Consider the following 21,383-nt stretch of genomic DNA (forward strand, 5'->3'; position numbering starts at 1 on the left):
CAACACACTTTTATGTGAGATTATCCTAGTATCCATTTCTCTCTCTCTCTTTCTCACATACTCATGTACTGGCAATTTATCTTGTCATCAACCCACCTTCCCATGATGATACTAAGCACATTGAGAGAGACAAATGTGTTTGCAAGCAGGTTGGCATTAGATTATTGCAACATAGAAACTTAATTCATTTATGGTTTTCACTTTTTATTTGGGAATTTATGAAATAAAAAAAGTATCCAATAACATTTACCTTTGTTACAAGGAGGTCACAATTCCTGCTATTAGATTGAAATCTGGAGGTTGGGCTTGTGCCATTGACCAGGCTCAATAGTCAACTGAAGATTTCTTTAACTTTGAGACACACCCAAACCTGTTAGATTTGGCATCTAATGGCTGGGGTGTTTTGAACTCCTTATACCAAAGATAAATGTTCTCATAGTAAGCAGGCCCTTATGAAATAGTTTCTTGGGATTTCATATTTCTACAGTCTTATTTTTTATGAAACTTATGGCATGTTCATTGAGTTTTACTCCCGTTTTAATGTTTCTGGCAGATATTACTGATTTCAAGTCTCCGTTCCAAACTTACCTTGGACCACCGTGCATTCGTTTGCATTTTCATGAATCTACTTCATTACGATGTGCTTTTAAAGAAGGGCAAAGAGTTGGTCCTATATGGAAAACGTGCTTTCGTATCCAACATAAAACGAAGTTTGAAAGGCGCCATATTTCTATGCAAAATGGGGATTTTCATTAAGGCTGTGGCCACAATGGAATTAGACTATTTAATTCAGAGTGAAGGTGGAGAGAAAAATAATTTACCATTGATTTTTTATGGAAATTGTGAGCCGAATCAGTTTATTGATGATTCTGCTAAACTGGATGAAAGCGAGAAGCGGAGACGAATGAAAATATCAAAAGCAAATAAAGGAAATGTATCCATGAACAAAGGCCGGAAACGCAGACCAGGTAGGAGTCAGCAATATTTGATTAAGTTGAGTTGCAATCTTCTTTGTTTCTATCATTCTCTCTTGCTCCTTTAGTTTTGGTTATTGGTTAGTTTTAGGGGCACTTGTGTATTCAAAATGGAATAGCTGAACAATTTTAGAAAATCCATTTGCAAACTTTTCATAACAATTTCATTGTGTGATTTACAAAATATATGATTGCTTATTATAATATTTAAAATAATTTTTTTTGCTAATTTGCTGCTTTTTTTAAATATTTTATCATCCAAATTCTTGTCATAAATTTTTAAATACTTCAAAAAAAATTCTACCAATTTTTTTTACCGAAACCCAATTTCCAAACTTTTCATAACAACTTCATTTCATAAATAATCTTTAAAAGGACTTTTTTTTTTTTTGTTATTTTACTGCTTCTTTAAATATTTTAACATCCAAATTTATAGTCATAAATTTTTAAATACTAAAAAAAACATTATACCAATTTTTTTAATATTTTTATTTTTATTTATATTTTTTACAGAAAACCAATTTCCAAACTTTTCATAACAATTTCTTTTTCTGAATAATCTTTAATAGAACTTTTTTTTTTTTTTGTTTCTATTTTACTGCTTTTTAAAATATTTTATCCTCCAAATTTCCTGTCATAAATTTTTAAATGCTTCAAAAAAAATATACCTTTCTTTTTCTATTAAATAAAAACAATTTCCAAACTTTTGATAACAATTTCATTTTAATGGGAAGAATATTAGAAATAGAGATGTAGTTGGACGTTCGTTACGGTCGCGAGTGAGTCCAAATTAAAAAGTAGATCGTTTGTTTTGGTCCTAAGATTTTATTGATTCTCTATCCTTAATATTTCTTCTTACAACTTCTACAAATTTTATTACACGATTTTGGTATATATCCTATCTTATAAATTTTATCTCTTGTGAAAAATAGTCATAAAGATAAATCGTCAAAATAACCCCTTGAGAGCTCTCTCCAGAATACTCTCTGTCTTAATACTCTTTCTTATTTCTTATTCGTCATATTAGGAAAAGTAGGATCAAGAAACCACGCATCAAGCAAATATGCGTATATAATGACCCTGCAAATTAAACCACCTCATTGCTCAAAACTTGTTTAGAGAAATACAGAGAGAAGAGGAAAGAGAGAGTGTGGAAATCCATTGCTCTGGATTTTTTGTTGGTATGTTTAGTTTGTTGAAGACTTCAAAATAATATCAATTTTTTTTTCTCTGTATGCTTGCATTGCAGAGCGTGAGAGTCATGCATGTTCTTCTTCTCCTTCTCTCCTCTTTGTTTTTTTTGATCTGTCACCATTAACGCTTTTAGAAGTTCTTTGTATTCTCTTTCTCCACTCCCCCAACCCCACCACCCCCTCCCCCTTCCCCCTCTCTCCTTCTTCTTCTTGAATTTATTTATGTGTGTCATATTTTTTTATTTATTTCTCTATTTCTTTTTTATTCACTTTCAACTGTCTTATTTTTGTGTGTTTTTATTGGAATAAAAAGAAAATTTTTCATGGTGTTTCAATCTAAGTTTTTTTTTTTTTAATAGAGTTAATTGAGCATTCTCATAATGGATAGCTTACTTTCTGTTTTTTCTTTTTAAAATAAGTGGAAAAAAAATCTCACTCTCTCTCTTTCTTTCATCTCCGCTGATGAGAGAAAATGGTTTCTAGAGAGAGATAACCCTATCCTGTCTTCGTGAAAACCTCATTTATCAACCAAAAACACGACAATAAGAGACAGAGTGCCGCATGAATAAGAGAGTGGGACTAGGCAATGAAAAAGAATGTCTGGTAGTTCATATCGTTATGGATTTGAAAGTTATCAGATTGGTATTAAGTAGAGATTAATATTTATGATAGTGGGTTTAGAATTTGATACGAGATAAAATCAAAAAGGAATTTGAAATCTTAATAAAAAAAGTTTTGGAAAACTTCAATCCCAATAGTAAATTTATTCCAATTAAAAAAGAATTAAAATCCTAAAAATACTTTCTTTGGTTCCTACAAATAAGGAGAACTGTTTTCAGGTAATCATTATGAGTCCAAGAACTTGTTAAGAGAGAGATTGAAATTGTCTTTTATAATATTTGTGTAGGGCATTCTTTCATGGATTACCCTCAAAGGTAATTTTCTCTAATATATATATATATATACCCTAACTTGAAAATCTTTTGTATGTGGAATGAGTGAAACAGGAGAGGTATTCTCTACTCTCTCTCTATCATCTCTAGGTTTTCTATATTTTGACGGAACTATCTTATTAATAATTTTAATTTTTTTATTTTAAAACTAATTTTAATTATAAATCGACTTATTATAAATTGCAGCAATAAGATGGGCACGCTATTCCCAATTCTTTCTCTCTCTAAATTTTTTTTCAACACTTCTCCCTCCACAATTTGGCTATCAACGATCCTTTCCTTGCACACACCCTATTTTGGCTTGTCCGAAGACTTGGAACTTAACTATTTTAAGAGGTATGTAATCTCCACCGGGTCTAAGAATTATTTTTATTTTACTTTTTATTTTATTAGTTATATAAATTTTCTTCTTTAATGAGTTGAACATGTATATTGAATTCCATGCATTAACACAAGAAGACTCATTCGGTAAAATTTTGTAATTAAAATGCGAGAAATATGGAAAATATAGAATTCCATAGGAGCATTTATTTTTTTATTTTTCCCTTAAAAATATTTAAATGCACAAATTTAAAAAGAAGTACATGATCTAGCAGGACAATGTAATTTTTGGATGCTCAAAATCTGAAAATTTAACTTTAAAGTAAATTTTAGATTTTTGAAATCTGAAAATGTTAAGTGATGATGTTATAGATTTCAAAATTTTAGTTTTAAAATAAATTTAAGATTTTCAAAATTTGAAATCGCTATGACACTTTTTTCTTTTGGGCAAATAAAATTTGGGACGTACGGCCCCATAGTTGTTGTTTATTTCCATTGAAATTTTATTTGGGATTTTTCAACTATTTTTGTACTTTATTTTCCAACTTTAACAATATTTTGTCCATTCTTTTTTCCTTTTCCAATATTTTTAAACTATATTTTCTTATTGTAATCTTTAAAAAAAACATTATTTTTTTTTTGTTTGTGATTTTTTTGATAGTTTATTTCATTTGTGACTAGCTTACCTATTTTCTATATGGATTTTTTTAAATATATAAAGATAAAATTAATTTTTCAACAATATTTCATGTTTTAAAAATATTTTATCATCCAAATTTCTTGTCATAAGTTTTAAATATTTCAAAAAACTATACCCATTTTTTCTTCAGATAACCAATTTCCAACTTCTCATAACAATTTCATTTTGTGATTTACAAAATATATGAATCATGAGAGTGTAGTTTCTACATTTTTTGTTATTACTTGGATAATTTTGTATTTTTTAATGAATTTTAATGCTTCTATAAATCAGCTGAAGTAAAATTACATATTTATATATTATAAAAGAAATAGTTATTATGATTTATCAAATCTTAATTTTAAAGGGAGGAATATTAGGAATAGAGATGCAGTAGGACGTGGGTGAGGGTTCCGTGTAAGTCCAAATTGAAAGTAAGATGGTTGGTTTTGGTGCGAAGATTTTTTTGATCTTTATGGGTTATATTTCTTTTCAAATATTTAGTACATGATGATTTTGATACATATCCTATTTTATTAATTCAGAAAGAGTGCGTTTTCTCTCTCTAGAACTTTTTCTCATACATTTTTTCTCTTAGCACTCAATCGCATCCGGAATAAAAGGATAAGATAAGTAGGAACGAGAAAACATTCAAAGAACACGTAGGATCAAGATACCGTATGAGTTCTTGATTTTTGTTACTTTGGTTTTATTCCCAGAAAAAACCTTACGAGTTCATAAAAATATATATATACATAGAATGTCCGTACATATTACAGATTCATTTCGAGAGCGAAAACCAGAGCAATAGTTAGAGAGAGAGGGCACGGGAGAATCTGCATTCCTCAAAGGCTCTCTTTGAGGTACGTATGTTAATATTAAAAAACCCAACCCAAGAATCTACATTCCTCAAAGGGCCTCTTTGAGGTACGTTAATATTAGAAAACCCATGGATTATTTGATGAAATTTGAATATCGGTTTTTTCCATTTGTTTCTTTCTTGTACCATTTTCATTCCCTTTTTTTTTTTTAATCTGAATTGTTGTTGGTCCCTATAATTTCTTCAATGGTTAATTCTTTTAAATGACCTAATTTCCCTGGTCTAGATTTTCAAAATCCATTCTTTGGGGTGACCATAAGACACAGTAAGGCCCCACAATTCTATATAGTTTAGGGTCATATTGTAAAAACAAAAAATGTGGTGGATTGGGATGATACAATATAGTTTAGGGCCATGTTTTTAGGTCCCATATTATACGATGTACTATTTTCAAGATTTGAATTCTCTTTTTTCTTTCTTTTTTTTCTGACCTCTATACATATTGAGGTCGACACAACCAAATTGAGGGTTTTTTAGCATCCAATCAACCTTTTATAGTGAATTTTGGAGGTGTGCCTTAATGTGATTGTTTAGGGTCTCACCCTTGTATAAGCTTTTACATTTATTAATGAAAAAGAGTTTATATATTCACAAATGGAAAATACTTAAATAAGATTGCAACCGTAAATTAGAGAACTAAAGCACACATAAAAAATCCATCGAAGAAAGGGTTTTTGACGTTAGAAAACCTTTTGATTGATCATATAGGCATCAAGATGTATGCGTATGAAACATGTAAAGAATTTGAGTCTATAAAATATTGCACATTGCAACACATTATCTGGACTGTCTATTTTAAATATTTATTTTCATTTATGTACAGATCTAATTGATATCAACTATTTTTGAAGTTTAAAATTTTATAATTGGAGATGAAAATAGATTCTCAAGCCATCTTGAGAATGTTTTTGCACTAAAATTACATATTATGATAAAATTAGGAGTTGCAGCTTATTTTGAATTTTAAGGTTGGCCCTTTATAAATAGTCTATGGCAGATTTTTACTTTTTTATTTTTAAATTACTCAATGCTTAAATTTTTGAAAAATATGTTCATTTTGTTTTCCATTCCCAACATTTTTGTACTTTATTTTCCAACTTAAAAATATTTTGTCCATTTTTTTTCCCCTGTTATGATATTTTAAAACTTTATTTTCTTATTATATTCTTCATAAGAACATTGATTATTATTTTTTTTGAGAATTGTTTTTTTATTTCATTTGTGACTAAGTAGCCTATTTTATATAGAATTTTATAATATAAAAGTTAAAAGTTATTTTTCAACAATATTTTGTGTTTCAAAAATATTTAATCATCCAATTTTTTTACAAATATTTTTTAAATGCTTCCCAAACACTCTGCCCATTTTACTACAAAAAACAAATTTTCTATCTTCTCATAACAATTTCTTTTTGTGATGACTTTTTTTTTTTAACAAAATATATGACTCTTGAGGGTATAGTTTCTTCTTTTTTTATTACTTGAATAGCTTTGTATTTTTGAATGAATTTTTATGCTTCTAAAAATCAGCTATAATAAAATTCCAGATTTTTAAAAACAAAAACTATGTATTATGATTGATCAAGTCTTATTTTTAAAAGGAAGAATATTAGAAATAGAGATGCAGCAGGATGTTGTTGGTCATGGTTCCGTGAAGTCCAAATTCAAAGTTAGATGGTGGGTGCGAAGATTTTCTTGATTATTTATGGGCTAGATTTCTTTTAAAATCTTTATTACATGATGATTTTCATACATATCCTATTTTATCAACATCTAAAAGGATAAGTAGAATCAAGAAATCACCCATATACGCGTAGGATCAAGAAACCGTATGGGTTCTTAATTTATACGAGTTCATGTAAAGTTAATAAATACATAAAAAGGTCCTTATACACTACATAGAGAGGGCACAGGAGAATCTGCATTCCTCAAAGGCTCTCTTTGAGGTAAGAAGACGAAATTTGAATATTGGGTGTTTGACCGCACATGTTGTTCTTGATTTTCTCTGAGAGTGGCTATCGTGTTGTTTGAGAGCTTTAGACAGATCTAATCAAATCACCCCGCTATGCAGGAATGTCAAACCTATAGGCTCAACTTTGACTGGCACGTTTAAGTATAGCCATAAGTACCTAATGTGAATCTACTTTGCTCCCTGATCTTTGAACCTCTGCTTTAATGGCAGGAGAATGATGTTCCACTCTTGGTGCTTTGATAATGCGAGAAAGATGCGGCTTCTATTTTGATTTTTTATGGTTTGATATGAGTAGGAAAATAAATTTCTATAATTGAGATTGTGAAGGGCGTTTCCTCTTGAGTCTAAACAGTCATGGTGTATATATTGCTGCTCTGATATTATCAATCTCGAAGCATTCATGTCAGTGTTGTGATGTACTTCATAGAGAATAATCATCGAATTATTGTTTGACTTCAAAAACTACTAGAATTTCATTACTTGAAGCAATTATGCATAGCCCTATTTTAGTATTTCTCAACAAATAGAAATATTTTGCATAATTGTATACCTTTATTTCATGTTCATGTGACAGATTTTATTGATATGGGAAAGGAGTTGCAAGACGAGGACGAATGGCGAGTGCATCGTCGGCCTTTCCTTCCACGAGAGGAAGAACAGGATGTGGAAGACCTTGAAAGGTTAATTAAGAAAAAATATGGTCGATCAGATCATTTAAAACACGAGGAGGAGACTACACAGGTTGTGCAACAAGCTCTTTTGCCCTCAGTGAAAGATCTAAAGCTGTGGACGGTCAAATGCGCGGTATGTTGAGCCAGTGAGGGAGAGAAAACAAAGTAGGAGGACATTTCCTTTAATCTTTTTTGTTATATACTCTTAATTTTGATGTTTTATGTTTTTATTAGAATGGCCATGAAAGAGAGGTGGCTTTCTGCTTGATGGAGAAATGTATGGATGTGCAATCTCAAGGAATAAAACAACAGATAAAGTCGGTTATTACATTGGATTATTTGACGAATTATATATACATTGAAGCAGACAAGGAAGCTCATGTCAAGGAGGTATGTCCCATCTATAACTTTTATTTGTGTCTACGAACTTCATTTTCTGGTTTTTGTTTATACCATTCCCGGGTCCAGGCTTGTAAAGGAATGCGACACATCTATTCAAATACCAAACCGATGCTTGTACCAATCAAAGAGATGACAGATGTTCTGTCAGTTAAGAGTAAATCTGTTGAGCTTTCGAAGGATACATGGGTGCGTCTGAAACTCGGAACTTATAAAGGCGATCTGGCAAAGGTATACTTGTCTTTCATTTTCCTCTCTTGGGTTATTCTTACTGCTTTTATGGAAATTTATGAATGCCAACCTCTGCAGGTTTTAGATGTTGATAATGTGAGGCAAAGAGTTACAATAAAGCTTATCCCAAGGATCGACCTCAAAGCTTTGGCTAACAAATTGGTAATCTTCTATTTGTTTTCCCATCTTCATATATCACTTCCTTTTTGTATTGCACCTTGGTTTGTAATGTACACGACATGGTAAGCATCTTACTGTTTGACTCTTCTCGATAGATACACGTTATGATAGACCATTTCTTGATTGTATTAGGAGGGCAACGAGGTCGGGAAGAAGAAGAAGAACTTTGTTCCTCCACCACGGTTTATCAACAACCGTGAGATGAAGTAAAATATGATATACTCCCTTTGTGCATTTAATGATGGAAAAGTATACTACTATTTTGCAACTGGCTATGGAAAGCTATCATTCATTTGGTCCTCATCTCTCATTAAAAAAATGGATGGTGATGACCTCAATCAACCATGACTTTTTGAAGATATCGCAGCCCATTGTTACTTTACATGTTTGAGTTCAACTGGGATCGGTAGTACCTTATTATTAATTTTATAATTTCAGGTATATGCATATCCCCGTTGAGCGAAAGCAGGATGCAATTACGGGGGAATACTTTGAAACTATTGATGGGATGATGTTCAAAGATGGCTATCTTTATAAAACTGTGTCAATGAAGTCTATTAGTTCCCAGAACATACAACCCAGTTTTGATGAACTAGAGAAGTTCCGGAAGCCTGGAAAAGATTCAGATGGCGATATGGCCGGTTTGTCAACCGTGTTTGCAAATAGAAAAAAGGGCCATTTTATGAAAGGAGATGCGGTAATCGTCGTCCGTGGTGATATCAAGAATCTGATGGGATGGGTTGAGAAGGTTGAGGAAGAGAGTGTCTACATAAGATCGAACATCCCAGGCTTCAAAGTAGTTATTCTCTGATTTTTATGTTTCTAAAAGTTCAGAATAAGTTGTTCATCTGGGTATTATATGATAATCTTGCTACGTGCCTTTCAGGAATTCCTGGCTGTTAATGAGAAAGAACTCTGCAAATACTTTAAACCTGGTGACCATGTGAAGGTAGTCTCAGGTGCTCAGGAAGGAGCTACCGGTATGGTTGTCAAGGTGGAGGGACATGTTCTCATCATCTCATCGGACACCACCAAGGAAGGTGTAAGTAACTTCGCTATTTTGTATACATGTCGCTGGTCATAATGGGTGGTAAGAGTGAATTTCTTTCAGTTTGTAAGACTCATTGACTCATTTTATTTGCGATTGGTGTATTCAGATCCGAGTTTTTGCTGATATTGTGGTGGAAAGTTCTGAAATAACTTTCGGTATTACAAAACTTGGGGATTATGTGTTACATCGTCTAATGCAAATGGAGTAAGGTCATATTCTTTTTGCTAATTATTAAATAAGCAGATATTTTTTGACGTGAAAAAACTTTTATTGCGTTTTTCTTTTTAACGTGGTGGAGTCAAATGTGTGTCAGTAACTCCAGCTATGGTGTCATCATACGTGTAGAGAGTGATGCATTTCAAGTGAGCATGTGTGGCACTAAATCTTTTTCACTTACATTTTAAATCGTTTTAATTGTTTGGTGGAACGGTTGCATTTTAAATTCAAAATGAGCAATTTAACTTTTTTCTCATGTTCTCAAAGAAGTTCCGGAGAGGGCAGAGGTTGTTTGGGTTAAGTCAAGAGAGATTAGAAAGAAGATAAAGCGGAAGCGTAGTACCCAAGATCGCTATGGTAGCACAGTATCTTTGAAGGATGTTGTTAGGATTCATGAGGGAGAAGATTCTAATATCTAATCTGTTAAGATGAGGCCAAACTCTTTTCTTGGTAAATAATTGTATGTTACTATTCTGTAGGAGAAGCAAGGCCCTGTGGAACATATTTATAAAGGGATTATGTTCATACGTGATCGCCATCACCTTGAAAATTTTGGGTTTATCTATGTGGAAGCTCAGTCCTTTGTTGCCATAGCTGGATTTTGTCGAAGTAGTGAGAGATGTGTATGAAAGAAAGAACTATGTGATATTTTCCATGGGAATACAATTTTTTTTTTTTAATGATTATAATCACCCATTTTATTTTGGAAAAAAGTTCGCATACAGATGGTCTCTTACAATAAATAAATATTTCAAAATAAAACAGGACAACAAAAAAATTAAAACTCAACCACTTGATGCCAATTTTTATAACTTAATACTATGCTTGAGAATATATAATAAAAGAGCAAAGTAAGTAAATGAGAAGATGCAGGAGATTAACTCTACCGGGCTTATTATACCCCACACCGAGTCACCACATCCAATGGCACGGGATCAGTAGTCTAGCTTCAATCTCGAACCGGGATAGCTGATTTCGGCCAAACTAGGCAACCACCCATAAAATCTCTACTAAACTTTAACCCCCAAAATTAACTTAGGCTCCTTCTAATTTTTCCAACTTTTAGTTTCTTCTTAGGTCTAAGAGAAGAGAGAGTAGTGGGGCATGCTCCTTTAGGAGAGAGAGATGAGAAAAGGAGATTAGAAGTGAATGAGAGGTTGTAGGGGAGACAGAGGTTGTTTTCCAACTTTAGACGGTGATGAGCATAGGAGAAATCACTGTTTATTTTCGCCTATAGGCGTTGCTGTAACACTTAAACATACTCTCAATCTTCCAATCAAGATCAGACACTAATAATTATAATTTTTAGGTGCACTGTACTATGGACTATTTTGTCATTTCAAGAATATTGGCTTGTATTCATCCGTTTTTTTTTTTGTAATATCAGATCAAGATGAAATTTGGAGTCTGTGTGCAACTCAGGCATAGGTATAAAATATACAAACTAGTTCAACTAAATTAAAATAACGAAAATACCTCTCAAAGTTGTATTTCAATCATTCTATTTTTAATATTTATTTTACAATTTAAACATGTGCAGGAGGTTTAAAAGTATGGTTACCTGAAATTTGAGCTCAAACCGCATTCTAATATATAAATATAAAATAAAATAAAATTGAAAAAATACTCATATATGCTCCCAACCGTCTCCATTTGGAGGTGCTTGTAAACACATCACTATTTTTGTTTTACTAATCTTGACCATCTACTTTATTAGACATATGGTGGTTGAGCTTTGATTTTAAAATCTCATTCAATTAACAAACATTAACCGCGAGCCAATCGTAACTTCAATGAAGGGTTGAAATAGGCTAAATTCCATATTTCCAGGTATCTAGAATTCTAGGTTCATTCCAGCACAAGTCCAAAACACTATTGAACTTCCAAACAGGTTATCAAATGTAGTATTTTTCAATTCTAAATATGAAATCTTCTAAATAGTTTTTTTTTTAAAAAAAAAAAAACAAAGAAAATTTTCATACAAGACAATCCCTTGGCAAAGAAATTCAAGGCTTTGGTCTGCCTAGTAAACTCAATGTGCCAAATGCAAAAACAAATGACAGAGCCAAAAAGACCCAATAAAAAAACTACAAAGTTGTTTCACAATAAAAAAACCAGATGATATAGGAAATAAAGCACCAGCAAATTTGGTTAAAATTACTATACAAAAAATTAAACGTTGAAATTTACCGGCGGCGCATGCCCCTCAAGGAGGGCAGGCCCACCACCACGTCCACGACCCATAGCACTTGCAGCAGCCTCACCTTGAGCACTCTCTGACTTTGGGTTTTTGACAGTCTCATCCACACTACGAACAAGGCAAGCTGCTTCTGTTGTAGCATTTATGGCACTGATTTTCACAACTGCAGGTTCCCATACAAAGTTAGCAAATGTATAGGTGATGCCACCGGTGTTTATGTCCACACCATAACAGGCACCTTCCCCAGATGGTAGTGGATGTTTCTGTCTGAGCTTGTTCAGAACATCAGTTGCATCAAAACCAGCCTTATCACATAGTTGGCGCGGGATAATCTCAAGTGCTTTGGCATATGAGTTAATAAACAATTGAGATTTCCTAGCTATAGTCCTCACATGCTGTCTCAGGTATCTACTTATCTCCATATCAATAGCACCACCACCAGCAACAACAGTCGAGGTCCTCAGTGCTGTTCTCACAATCATAATGGCATAATGAAGGCTTCGTTCCGCCTCCTCGATGAACTGATCTGCACCACCACGTAGAACAATGGTTGCTGTCTGGCCACTGGTGGGACATCCACTAAAAATGTTGAACCTCTCATTTCCTACTTGCTTTTCTTCAAAAAGCTCATAGCATCCAAGTACTTCATCAATGATGTTATTGACAGAAGTTTGCACAGTCCCACCAGTTGCAGCAGCAACCCGCTGCAAATCCTCCTCTGTTACACGACCAGCACAAAGATATCGCGATCGGCAAAGTACTGTGTTGCCAGATCACCAATAGCCAGACGTGAGAGAACTATCTTTGCCCCTGATTTGACACATTTATCCAACTTGTCATAAATGATAGTCCACTCAGCATCAACAATAGATTGATATTGAGCCTGATTTCTGCATTTTCTTTCTCTGATTTCACCTCTAACTCTTTAATAATAGAATTTTAGGATTTGAAAACCCTTTCGGTTGTTGTTCAAAGCTAGCATATGAGAATGTCTTTTTAAATGCAAGTCCCTTTACAGAAAAGAATCTCTCATGTTTACACCAGGAACTTTTTCACACCAATTAAGTTCAACCAATCATCCTCTCCTATGGCCATTTCAGCATCCACAACCATTGAAGCAAAAAATTCCTTTTCACCACCTATGAGTGTTGAAGAGAGGGTTGTTGCAGCACACTTTTGCATCAGATCTTTCTTCTCTTCAAAACTTCGGCCCTCTATGCTTACTGCTAGTTCCTTAATTTTGTTAATTGCCAAATAGGATGTAGTACGATAACTGCGTATTAGATTCCGAGGATGCACCCCATCCTCAATGAAAGGCTTTGCCTCTTTTAAAAATTTTCCTGAAATAAGGACTACAGTAGTAGTCCCATCACCGACCTCTGAATCTTGAGAATTAGCAATGGCAACAAGGGTCTTAGCAGACGGATGAACAATATCGAGAAGCTTCATAATGGTGGCTCCATCATTCGAAATGGTGGTGTTCCCTTTATCATCGTGGATAAGCTTGTCCATTCCTCGAGGACCTAGGGTTGTTCTCACTGAATCAACAACAGCTGTGCAAGCATTGATATTACTGATCAGTTGTGGCTTCCCCTGGGAAGTGTCTGTTCCCTCCTTCAAAAGTATGATCTGGGGTTCATCATGGCCGCCATTGCAGAGAACAGAGTGAGATTCGGCGTTCACTCTTGCTTGATAGGTTTTGCGCGAGGAAAGGGAGAGAATCATAAGTGGAAGGGGAAAAAAATTAAAATTAATCATGATTAATGCAAGGGACAAAATATTCGCAATATTAATTATAATGTGTACAATCACATACTTCTTTCGTGTTCTCAGTGTAAAATTCATTCGTTTTTTTTCTCTTTTTTTCCCTTTTATATTTGAATGTGTACAATATATGAACCATATATTACATGTACCATAATGTAAGTAATGTTAGTCTACATGCGACGATTCTTTCATGCTTTTCCTTCGTGGCAAGATTCTTTCATGCTTCTGGCCCTTTATTGCTATGTATGGGTCTAAATGAAGACTTTAACAACACAGTTCTTCATATATATATCCGTTTACAATAATGAATAACTTTATTTGAGAAAGCATCAATAGGAATTTTTGTAAGTTAGGCAGCCCAGGGAAAAGTTCAGCGGATTAGGTCCTTGGCCCTTGCGCAATTTGGTGGAGGTTGGCCAGCGAAGAACTTCCCAATATAATTTTAGATATACCACATAGGATATTGGGGGAGACCATGAGACATGTTCATTTTCGAATATAGAAGAAACATCGGATTAGATGTTCCACACTATCCATCCGGTAAATCAATGGCTATATTTTCATTCCTAAAATTAAATATATTTTAGATTTACTCAATAGAAATTTCAACGTATCTTCAAATATAAAAATAGGAATTAATAAAGATTTGTTTTATATGATTTTAATAAGATTAAAATTTATAAGAAAAAAGAGTAAATAGCAATATGGAATAATTATATGAGGCAATAAACTCACATAAATAATATCAAGGTCCCACAATAATAAAAAAGTTGTTGGGAGATCAATAAACTCACCTACATAATATCAAGTTCCCAAAATAATAAGAAAGTTGCTGGGAGATCATAAAGGGATTTCCAATGCATAAGTTTGTTAGAAAGGTTTTAAATAAAGTTTTTCATAAAACTTTTACTAAATATTATAACATGGATTAAGCCACGGAACGGGGGCTAAATTACCAAAATGACATAATAGTTTCGAACCTTGAACACGAAATTCATTATGGACTTAGCATGATACTTAAATAAGTACACATGTAAATGAGATCATTTGACCACTTCAATAATTTTGTAAAGTGATTTAAATATGATGTTTTCCTTCTTTTTAATGCAATTATTCTTTTTTAATTTTACCGATGACTATAATTTGAAAATAAAATTAAAATACGACAATAAGGTTTATGAAATGAGTAAATACCACACTTAGCATTACTCCTCTTCCAATAATAACTTATGGGATGTAAAATATGTGATCAGACTTATAGATTTTTTTAGCTTGTTATTAAGTTGTTGGAAGTTATATTCCTTTAGCTTCGTATTAAAATTGCAGTTTTGTTCTTATTCCTAAACTGTGATATATGTTCTATTTATTTACAAAGGGACCTTTTGTATGAGGGGGCGACAACTATTTCCACTCATTATATGTCAAATTAGATACCAGACTGAGCTTGACTAGCATGGTAAGTCGGTTAGAAACAACCTATATTATCTAGGAATAGAAAACTATCTGATAAGGGTTCTAATAGGTCATTCCTTGATGAGGTCGGAGTATGTCCGAATAAGTGAGCCGAGAGACTGTGTGACCCTTGTGTGTGTTGGTGGCCTTTAAAGACGATGGTCAAAGCCTCATCTGCGAACCATCACACGACACGCATATATGATAGTCGTTCCGAAATAGCGAACCACCTTTTAGGGCGAAGCTTATGCATTTGCGAGAGATACCGCTATGGGTCATAAGAGTTGTGGTCGCATCATGTCTAGATGACCTTGGTACGCTTCTAGGGGAGAACCTGAAATTCACAAACTGGGATTATGATCCTTCGGTTTATCTACCAAACTTTGGTGACCCATGAGCCCCTACATGGACTATGGATCATGGGAAACAGATGGTCGGTTTGATAAAGCAAGTATAGACCGTAGTCCACAGTTGAAGGTGAAGTGTCCTAGCATTTATTTATTTAACTCCTAGACTATATGGATCTGTTAACCATTTTATAAATTTAATTATATTTTTTTGAATGATATATGATTTTTTGAATTATTACTTGAATTTTTTTAGATCTCTGGATATTTTATTTATCAAATTTGAATTTATAAAAACAGATATATTGATTTTAAATTGATTTAATTACTCACATTGAATTTAATGAATTTCTAAAAATCATAATTTAATTTAATATGTTAATGGGCCCACCATTGCATGTCTGTAAGGGGCTATGAAGTACCCACCTAGGGTGGCATGCCCCACCCTAATGAAACTTTCCTTGTGTTAGTTCAAGCTTTGGCTTGAAAAGAAAGCTTTGGAGGGTTTTGGAAAGATTTTTTCTTGAGGAAGCTTTCAAAGGATTTAAGACTTGTGCATAATTTTGGTAAGCACGAATGGAATTATTTTATTTCATTTGAAAAAGTGATTAAAGAATGGGGGATAAAGGTTCTAGCTCATTCCATGATATTGATGGCCCATCTATGGAATGGAGGGCTCAAATCTCTTACCCCACAAGTCACCCAAGATCAATGGTTCATATTCAATCTTGCAAGAAGAGGCAAGTCAAGAAAACCCTAAGAAACCCATTTAAGCACTATAAAAAGAGATGGATCCCTCTCCAAATCTCGACACCTTATCTTTTATACTTAAATTCTATCTCTATCTCTCTCAAATCCCACAAAGGGGCATGCCTCACTTAAAATATCTCTTTCTAAAAAAAGTTTCTCTCTCTCCCTCAAGGGACCCAAAGGGCAATGCCCCACTCTCTTTTCTTCGATATTTCTCTCATGGTGGTTCTCTCAACTCTCTCATGATCTCTCATCTCTCATTGGGGTTTCAGACTATAGGGTTGTGGCAGAAAATAGAAGCATCTCTATCTCAAACTAAGTTGTTAAGGGGATTCACATAAGGATTTGATATTTGTGATAAAGGAGTTTATAGTTCCATTAGAGGTTTGGGCTAAGCTTGCTTTTCCGGTTTTAGATAGAAGATTGATGATTGATCATGTACCATCAGATGGTAGTAACTCGGTGTTGGGTGTAAAAGATCCTGTTGAGATAATTTCGAATACTCTCTTTTTGTCTTTTACCATATTTAATTATATACTCTTTATGTTCTCAAGCATATAATTTCCAAAATAATAAGAAAGTTTTTCAAAGAGGAGGAAATGGCTTTTTTTTTCTAATGAGGCTTTTGAATAATATTTGTCATAAAGCTTTACCAAGTTGGCATGTTTCCTCTATTTTAAGATGAAGGATTTCATTTATACTAAGTTCCCTAAATTCGTCCTTTGAAAGAGCACTTACTACGCATCTTCTCAACCAGATTTAGAATATGGTGCGGTTTGTATAAGGTGTCAACCTTAACGATTCAATTAAGCTACATCTTTCAAAGCTCATGGAAAGGTGTAATTTTGGTTTTTGAAAATTTCAATGATGACCTCAAAAACTACTTCACGGTTTGATTATGAAATTTGAAACTAAAAACTGATATAGATCAAGTAGATATACAAACACATGAAAATCTTGAGAATAGACGGTATAACTAATTTACTGCAAACTGTACTACTTTTGGCACTTGAAGATCTTTTTCTTTTCACATCTATACATCTCGATGTTGATTTGATCAGTTAGATAGCTTTTCAGCATCAAAATAACATTTTTTTGATAGATTTTTGAGGGATGCAATTTTTCTCCAACTTAAGATTTGCATCTTTATATAAACCTTTTCCTTTAGAATATGGCCATTTTTATAAAATTTATCTTGGAAGAACTACCTCACGGTGCGTGTATTACAACGTTATACACATTCAAACAAAAACCACCCGTAATATTAGGGGTTCAACAATGTACATATGTGTGTTCATCTGGTCTCTGAGTTACCCCTTTTGTTTTTGATTCATAGCATGCTTATAATTTATTTCTTGATGAATCTCTTCTACAGGTCACAGATTCACTGCCTTCAGGATTTGATAGGCTGAGATATCCAAGTCCGTTGCCTAGAAGTGACTCTCAACAATATTGTATGTTCTCCTATTTACCATATTTAGAGGAATTTTCTATGGTACTTATTATGGGCACTAAAGTCTCGAGGTGGTTAAAGATAATAATAAAGAAATGAGTGAAACAATTCTGTATTTTACACTAACTTTGAATTTATAATATTGCAGTTGGGGGAAGGGGTATAGGGGAAGAGATGCGTTGGTTGGGATTGGGAATACTATGAAGATTGGTGTGGATCCCTTCAAGGGCTACCATGGTCGTGTAGTAGATGTTGATGGTTGAACAATTCGAGTTGAACTGGAATGACAGATGAAGGTTCTTACCGGTAAGTACTTTTGTGTTATTATGGGATTGCCTTTTGTGTTGGTTTTCTTTTATTTTTGACAAAAGGGTATGTACTAATATGCAGTTAAAAAGAATCAAATTGCTGAAGTTGTAGTTATGACGATACTTAGTTAAAATGGTTATTGCCTTTCCTATTATTGTTTGCCTAAGAAGTTTACACTGTTTCGGAATATTGGTTTTTATGTTCCTATGAGATGAAATTTTATGTGCCTATTAGGATTCATCTCAACGATATGGTTTGGGACACGAAACCCAATGCTCCACATGACTCCGATGAGAGATGCAGCGGTATGGTTTGGGACACGAAACCCAATGCTCCATATGACTCCGATGAGAGATGCAAGAGGTATGCATTTATTGTGGCGGTCTTAATTTTTAACGTTATTGAAATAATTCCCTATCACATCAACATTTTGGTTTTAAAGATTGATGTTAATTTAATTGATGACTTCTTCTGTACAGGGGCCACTCCAATCCATGATGAAATGCGAACTGCCATGTGTGACCGTGCATGGAATCCGTGTGCACCAATGAGCCCATAAAGGTATAATGCGGGGTCCTTTAGGCTTTCAAAGTTATGCAACCCTTCTCTGTCCCATTTTGTGTAAAAGAGAACTGTTCTAATGGAAGTTTACAGAAAGAAAGGCAGGCTTGAATTTCGGAAATTTTCCTCAGCGAACTTTTTAAAACTTAGACAAGTTGCAAGATCAATGTTCTGTTTACCTAGTATCTCAGTCTGCTAAATGTTCTAGTGTAGGGTCATGTGATATTGAGCAATAAGTATACTCGTGGGTAATTAATGAGGTTGTTGTCATGTTAATCTTTTCTTCTCATTTCCTCTATCAACAAAGATAAGAAGATAAACTTGTTGTATTTGTATTTAAATTTCAGAGAGTCGTATCCATTAGAGAGGTGATATTCCGAACGTGTATTATCAAGAGGCGATATTAATGCATTTAGAAGTTATTTGTACTCTCCCTTCTTTCTCTACTTAATCAGCGAAGCCCATCTCTTTTTTCCTAAACCTAATTCGTTTGCAGTGAAATTTCGGATTTATAGCCCTGGCTAGACATTATGAAAAAGATGAGGAGGACTACGATGGTGGAAGACGAAGAAGAAGTAGAAGAGATCAAAATTGATAGATGATGTGGTTGAAGATGATTACCGCTTGAGAAAATGCAAGTCGACCTGGTTTTGAGTTGTTAGACGATATCGCAGCTATTGCAAGTGATAATGATGACGAAGAGGAAGACAAAGGAGATACCCGTAAGCTCTATTTTAGTTCTTTCTCTCTTTATTGATTCATTTTTCTCTGTTTCTAATTTTCTGATTTTTCTAATTTTCTTTCTTCAGTCTAATTACTGCAAATTTATGGGGAGTGGAATTTTTATTTCAAGATGTGAATATGCTGTTGTTTATTTTGATAAGTGGTTTTGACTATGGGGTTTCTAAGCCCGCACAATGGTTCATGCCATAAAAAATCTTCTAGATTGTGGTTCATATCATTGAAAGTTTTGGAAAGGAAAAAGAAAAAAAAAATCATGTAGAGGAAAGAAAAAAAAAACAAAATTAAAAAGAAGGAAAATATCATGTTTTATATTTCATTCCCTTATTTTCTTCTTCTCACAATTCCCTCTCTTTAGTTAATTTTTTCAATTTATTTAATTTACATTAACACTAATTTACTTAATGTAAATTTCTTTAATTTACATTTAATTTATGTTTATGTTATGTAATGCTATTTGTTGTAGGCACGAGTGTTAATTTAATGTTTTAATGTTCATATGCTCTAATGTACCTAGCTCTCGTAACTTGTAATCATTTTCGATGCGATGATTGAGGCTTACTTTCTTCAAAAGATTATACTCAATAAAATATTTTCACTCATTTATTTTCCGGGATAAGTTGACTCTCTCTGGATCATAAGTCCTCTATAATGAACAAAGCTAGTAAATTATCCTAGAATGTACATTTGTTTTGAAAATATTTAAATTCTTTTCTTCAATAAGATCGTGGAGAATGTGTGTAGATTGTACAGTCTTTTGTGGGGAAAATGACCATACCTGTTGTTCTTGATTTTCTCTGGGAGGGGCTATTCTGTTGTTTGAATTTTATGAGCTTCAGACAGAGCTAATCAAATCACCCCTCTGACTGGCACGTTTAAGCGTAGCCATAAGTACCTAATGTGAATCTACTTTGCTCCCTAATCTTTTAATCTCTACTTTAATGGCAGAAGAATGATGTTCCACTGCGAGAAAGTTGCGGCTTCTATTTTGATTTTCTATGGTCTGATATGAGTAGGAAAATAAATTTCTATAATTGAGATGATTTGGAAGACCTTGAAAGGTTAATGAAAGAAAAATATGGTCCATCAGATCACTTACACATCTTGTGCAACAAGCTCTTTTGAGCTTAGTAAAAGATCCAAAGTTGTGGATGGTCAAATGTGCGGGAGAGAAAACAAAGTCGAAGAGGAGACTACACGGCAACAAGCTCTTTTGCCCTCAGTGAAAGATCCAAAGCTGTGGATGGTCAAATGCGCAGTATGTTGAGCTAGTGCGGGAGAGCGCGGTATGTGCGGGAGAATGTTGAGTCATCGATTCCATAGATGGGCCATCAACATTATAAAAGGTGCATGGACTATTATCCCCATTTTTTTAAACCATTGTCCCGTCAATATATTTTAAATAAATTAAATCTATCAAAGATATAGTGCATACCATAAAATTGTATATTCCATCTCATATTTTCCATAAGAATATTTCAATAATATCAAGTCAAGATATTCCTTCAACAATCAAGATAAGATATAGTCAATATGTCCTAATCAATATTTGACCATATACTACAAGATAGAGTTACCAAATTCAATATACTTGTACTCAAAGTAACCAAGAAGATGCATCCAAAGGTGGGGCGTGCCACCCATATGAGGCACGTGGGGCCCCACCCAATACCCACGTGGTGGGCCCAAGTGCACTATGGGCCTAATGTATTTTTTATAAATATTTTAAGATTGAACAAAATGAATTTTAAAACATTCTAACTTTGTAAATTAATAACTTCATTTTTATAAGTCTAAAAATAATAAATAAAGTATCAAATGACTTATAAAAATTCAAATAATAAATCTAAAATAATTTAATAATAAAATGAACACAATTAAATTAATATGATGGAAAAATGATCCATATGGTTTTACGAATTCAATCTGTAATATGGGGTGCTCCACCTTCAACTGTGGACTATAGATCACACTAGCTTTATCGAACTGACAAAGTGTTTTTCATGACCCACAGTCCAAGCAGGAGGTCATTAGTGAGTCACCAAAGTGTTTTCCATGACCCACAGTCCAAGTATGAGCTCATT

At 33.5% G+C, this 21,383-nt stretch overlaps 1 protein-coding gene, 1 long non-coding RNA gene and 1 pseudogene across 2 annotated transcripts; 2 read left to right on the plus strand and 1 right to left on the minus strand.

The window, feature by feature from the left end:
- Positions 1–739: 739 nt before the first annotated feature.
- LOC18423938 (putative transcription elongation factor SPT5 homolog 1) lies at positions 740–10,348 on the plus strand. The gene is given in 12 exon segments (XM_088855331.1): positions 740–968; positions 7,546–7,775; positions 7,877–8,032; positions 8,111–8,272; positions 8,351–8,434; positions 8,585–8,658; positions 8,891–9,248; positions 9,339–9,494; positions 9,610–9,707; positions 9,817–9,875; positions 9,987–10,141; positions 10,202–10,348. Coding segments are annotated over 12 exon segments (1,908 nt in total).
- A 1,491-nt stretch (positions 10,349–11,839) lies between these two features.
- Positions 11,840–13,644, minus strand: LOC18423957 (T-complex protein 1 subunit eta pseudogene; annotated as a pseudogene).
- A 423-nt stretch (positions 13,645–14,067) lies between these two features.
- LOC148778978 (uncharacterized) lies at positions 14,068–20,656 on the plus strand. The gene is made up of 7 exons (XR_016046764.1): positions 14,068–14,226; positions 17,611–17,689; positions 17,837–17,994; positions 18,232–18,360; positions 18,477–18,558; positions 19,055–19,280; positions 20,248–20,656. It is a non-coding gene; the product is annotated as an uncharacterized LOC148778978 (long non-coding RNA).
- Positions 20,657–21,383: the final 727 nt, after the last annotated feature.

This window comes from Amborella trichopoda, chromosome 13, assembly GCF_054954075.1.
Source record: "Amborella trichopoda isolate Santa Cruz 75 chromosome 13, AtrichopodaSantaCruz75HAP2 v2.0, whole genome shotgun sequence".
Lineage (NCBI taxonomy): Eukaryota > Viridiplantae > Streptophyta > Magnoliopsida > Amborellales > Amborellaceae > Amborella > Amborella trichopoda.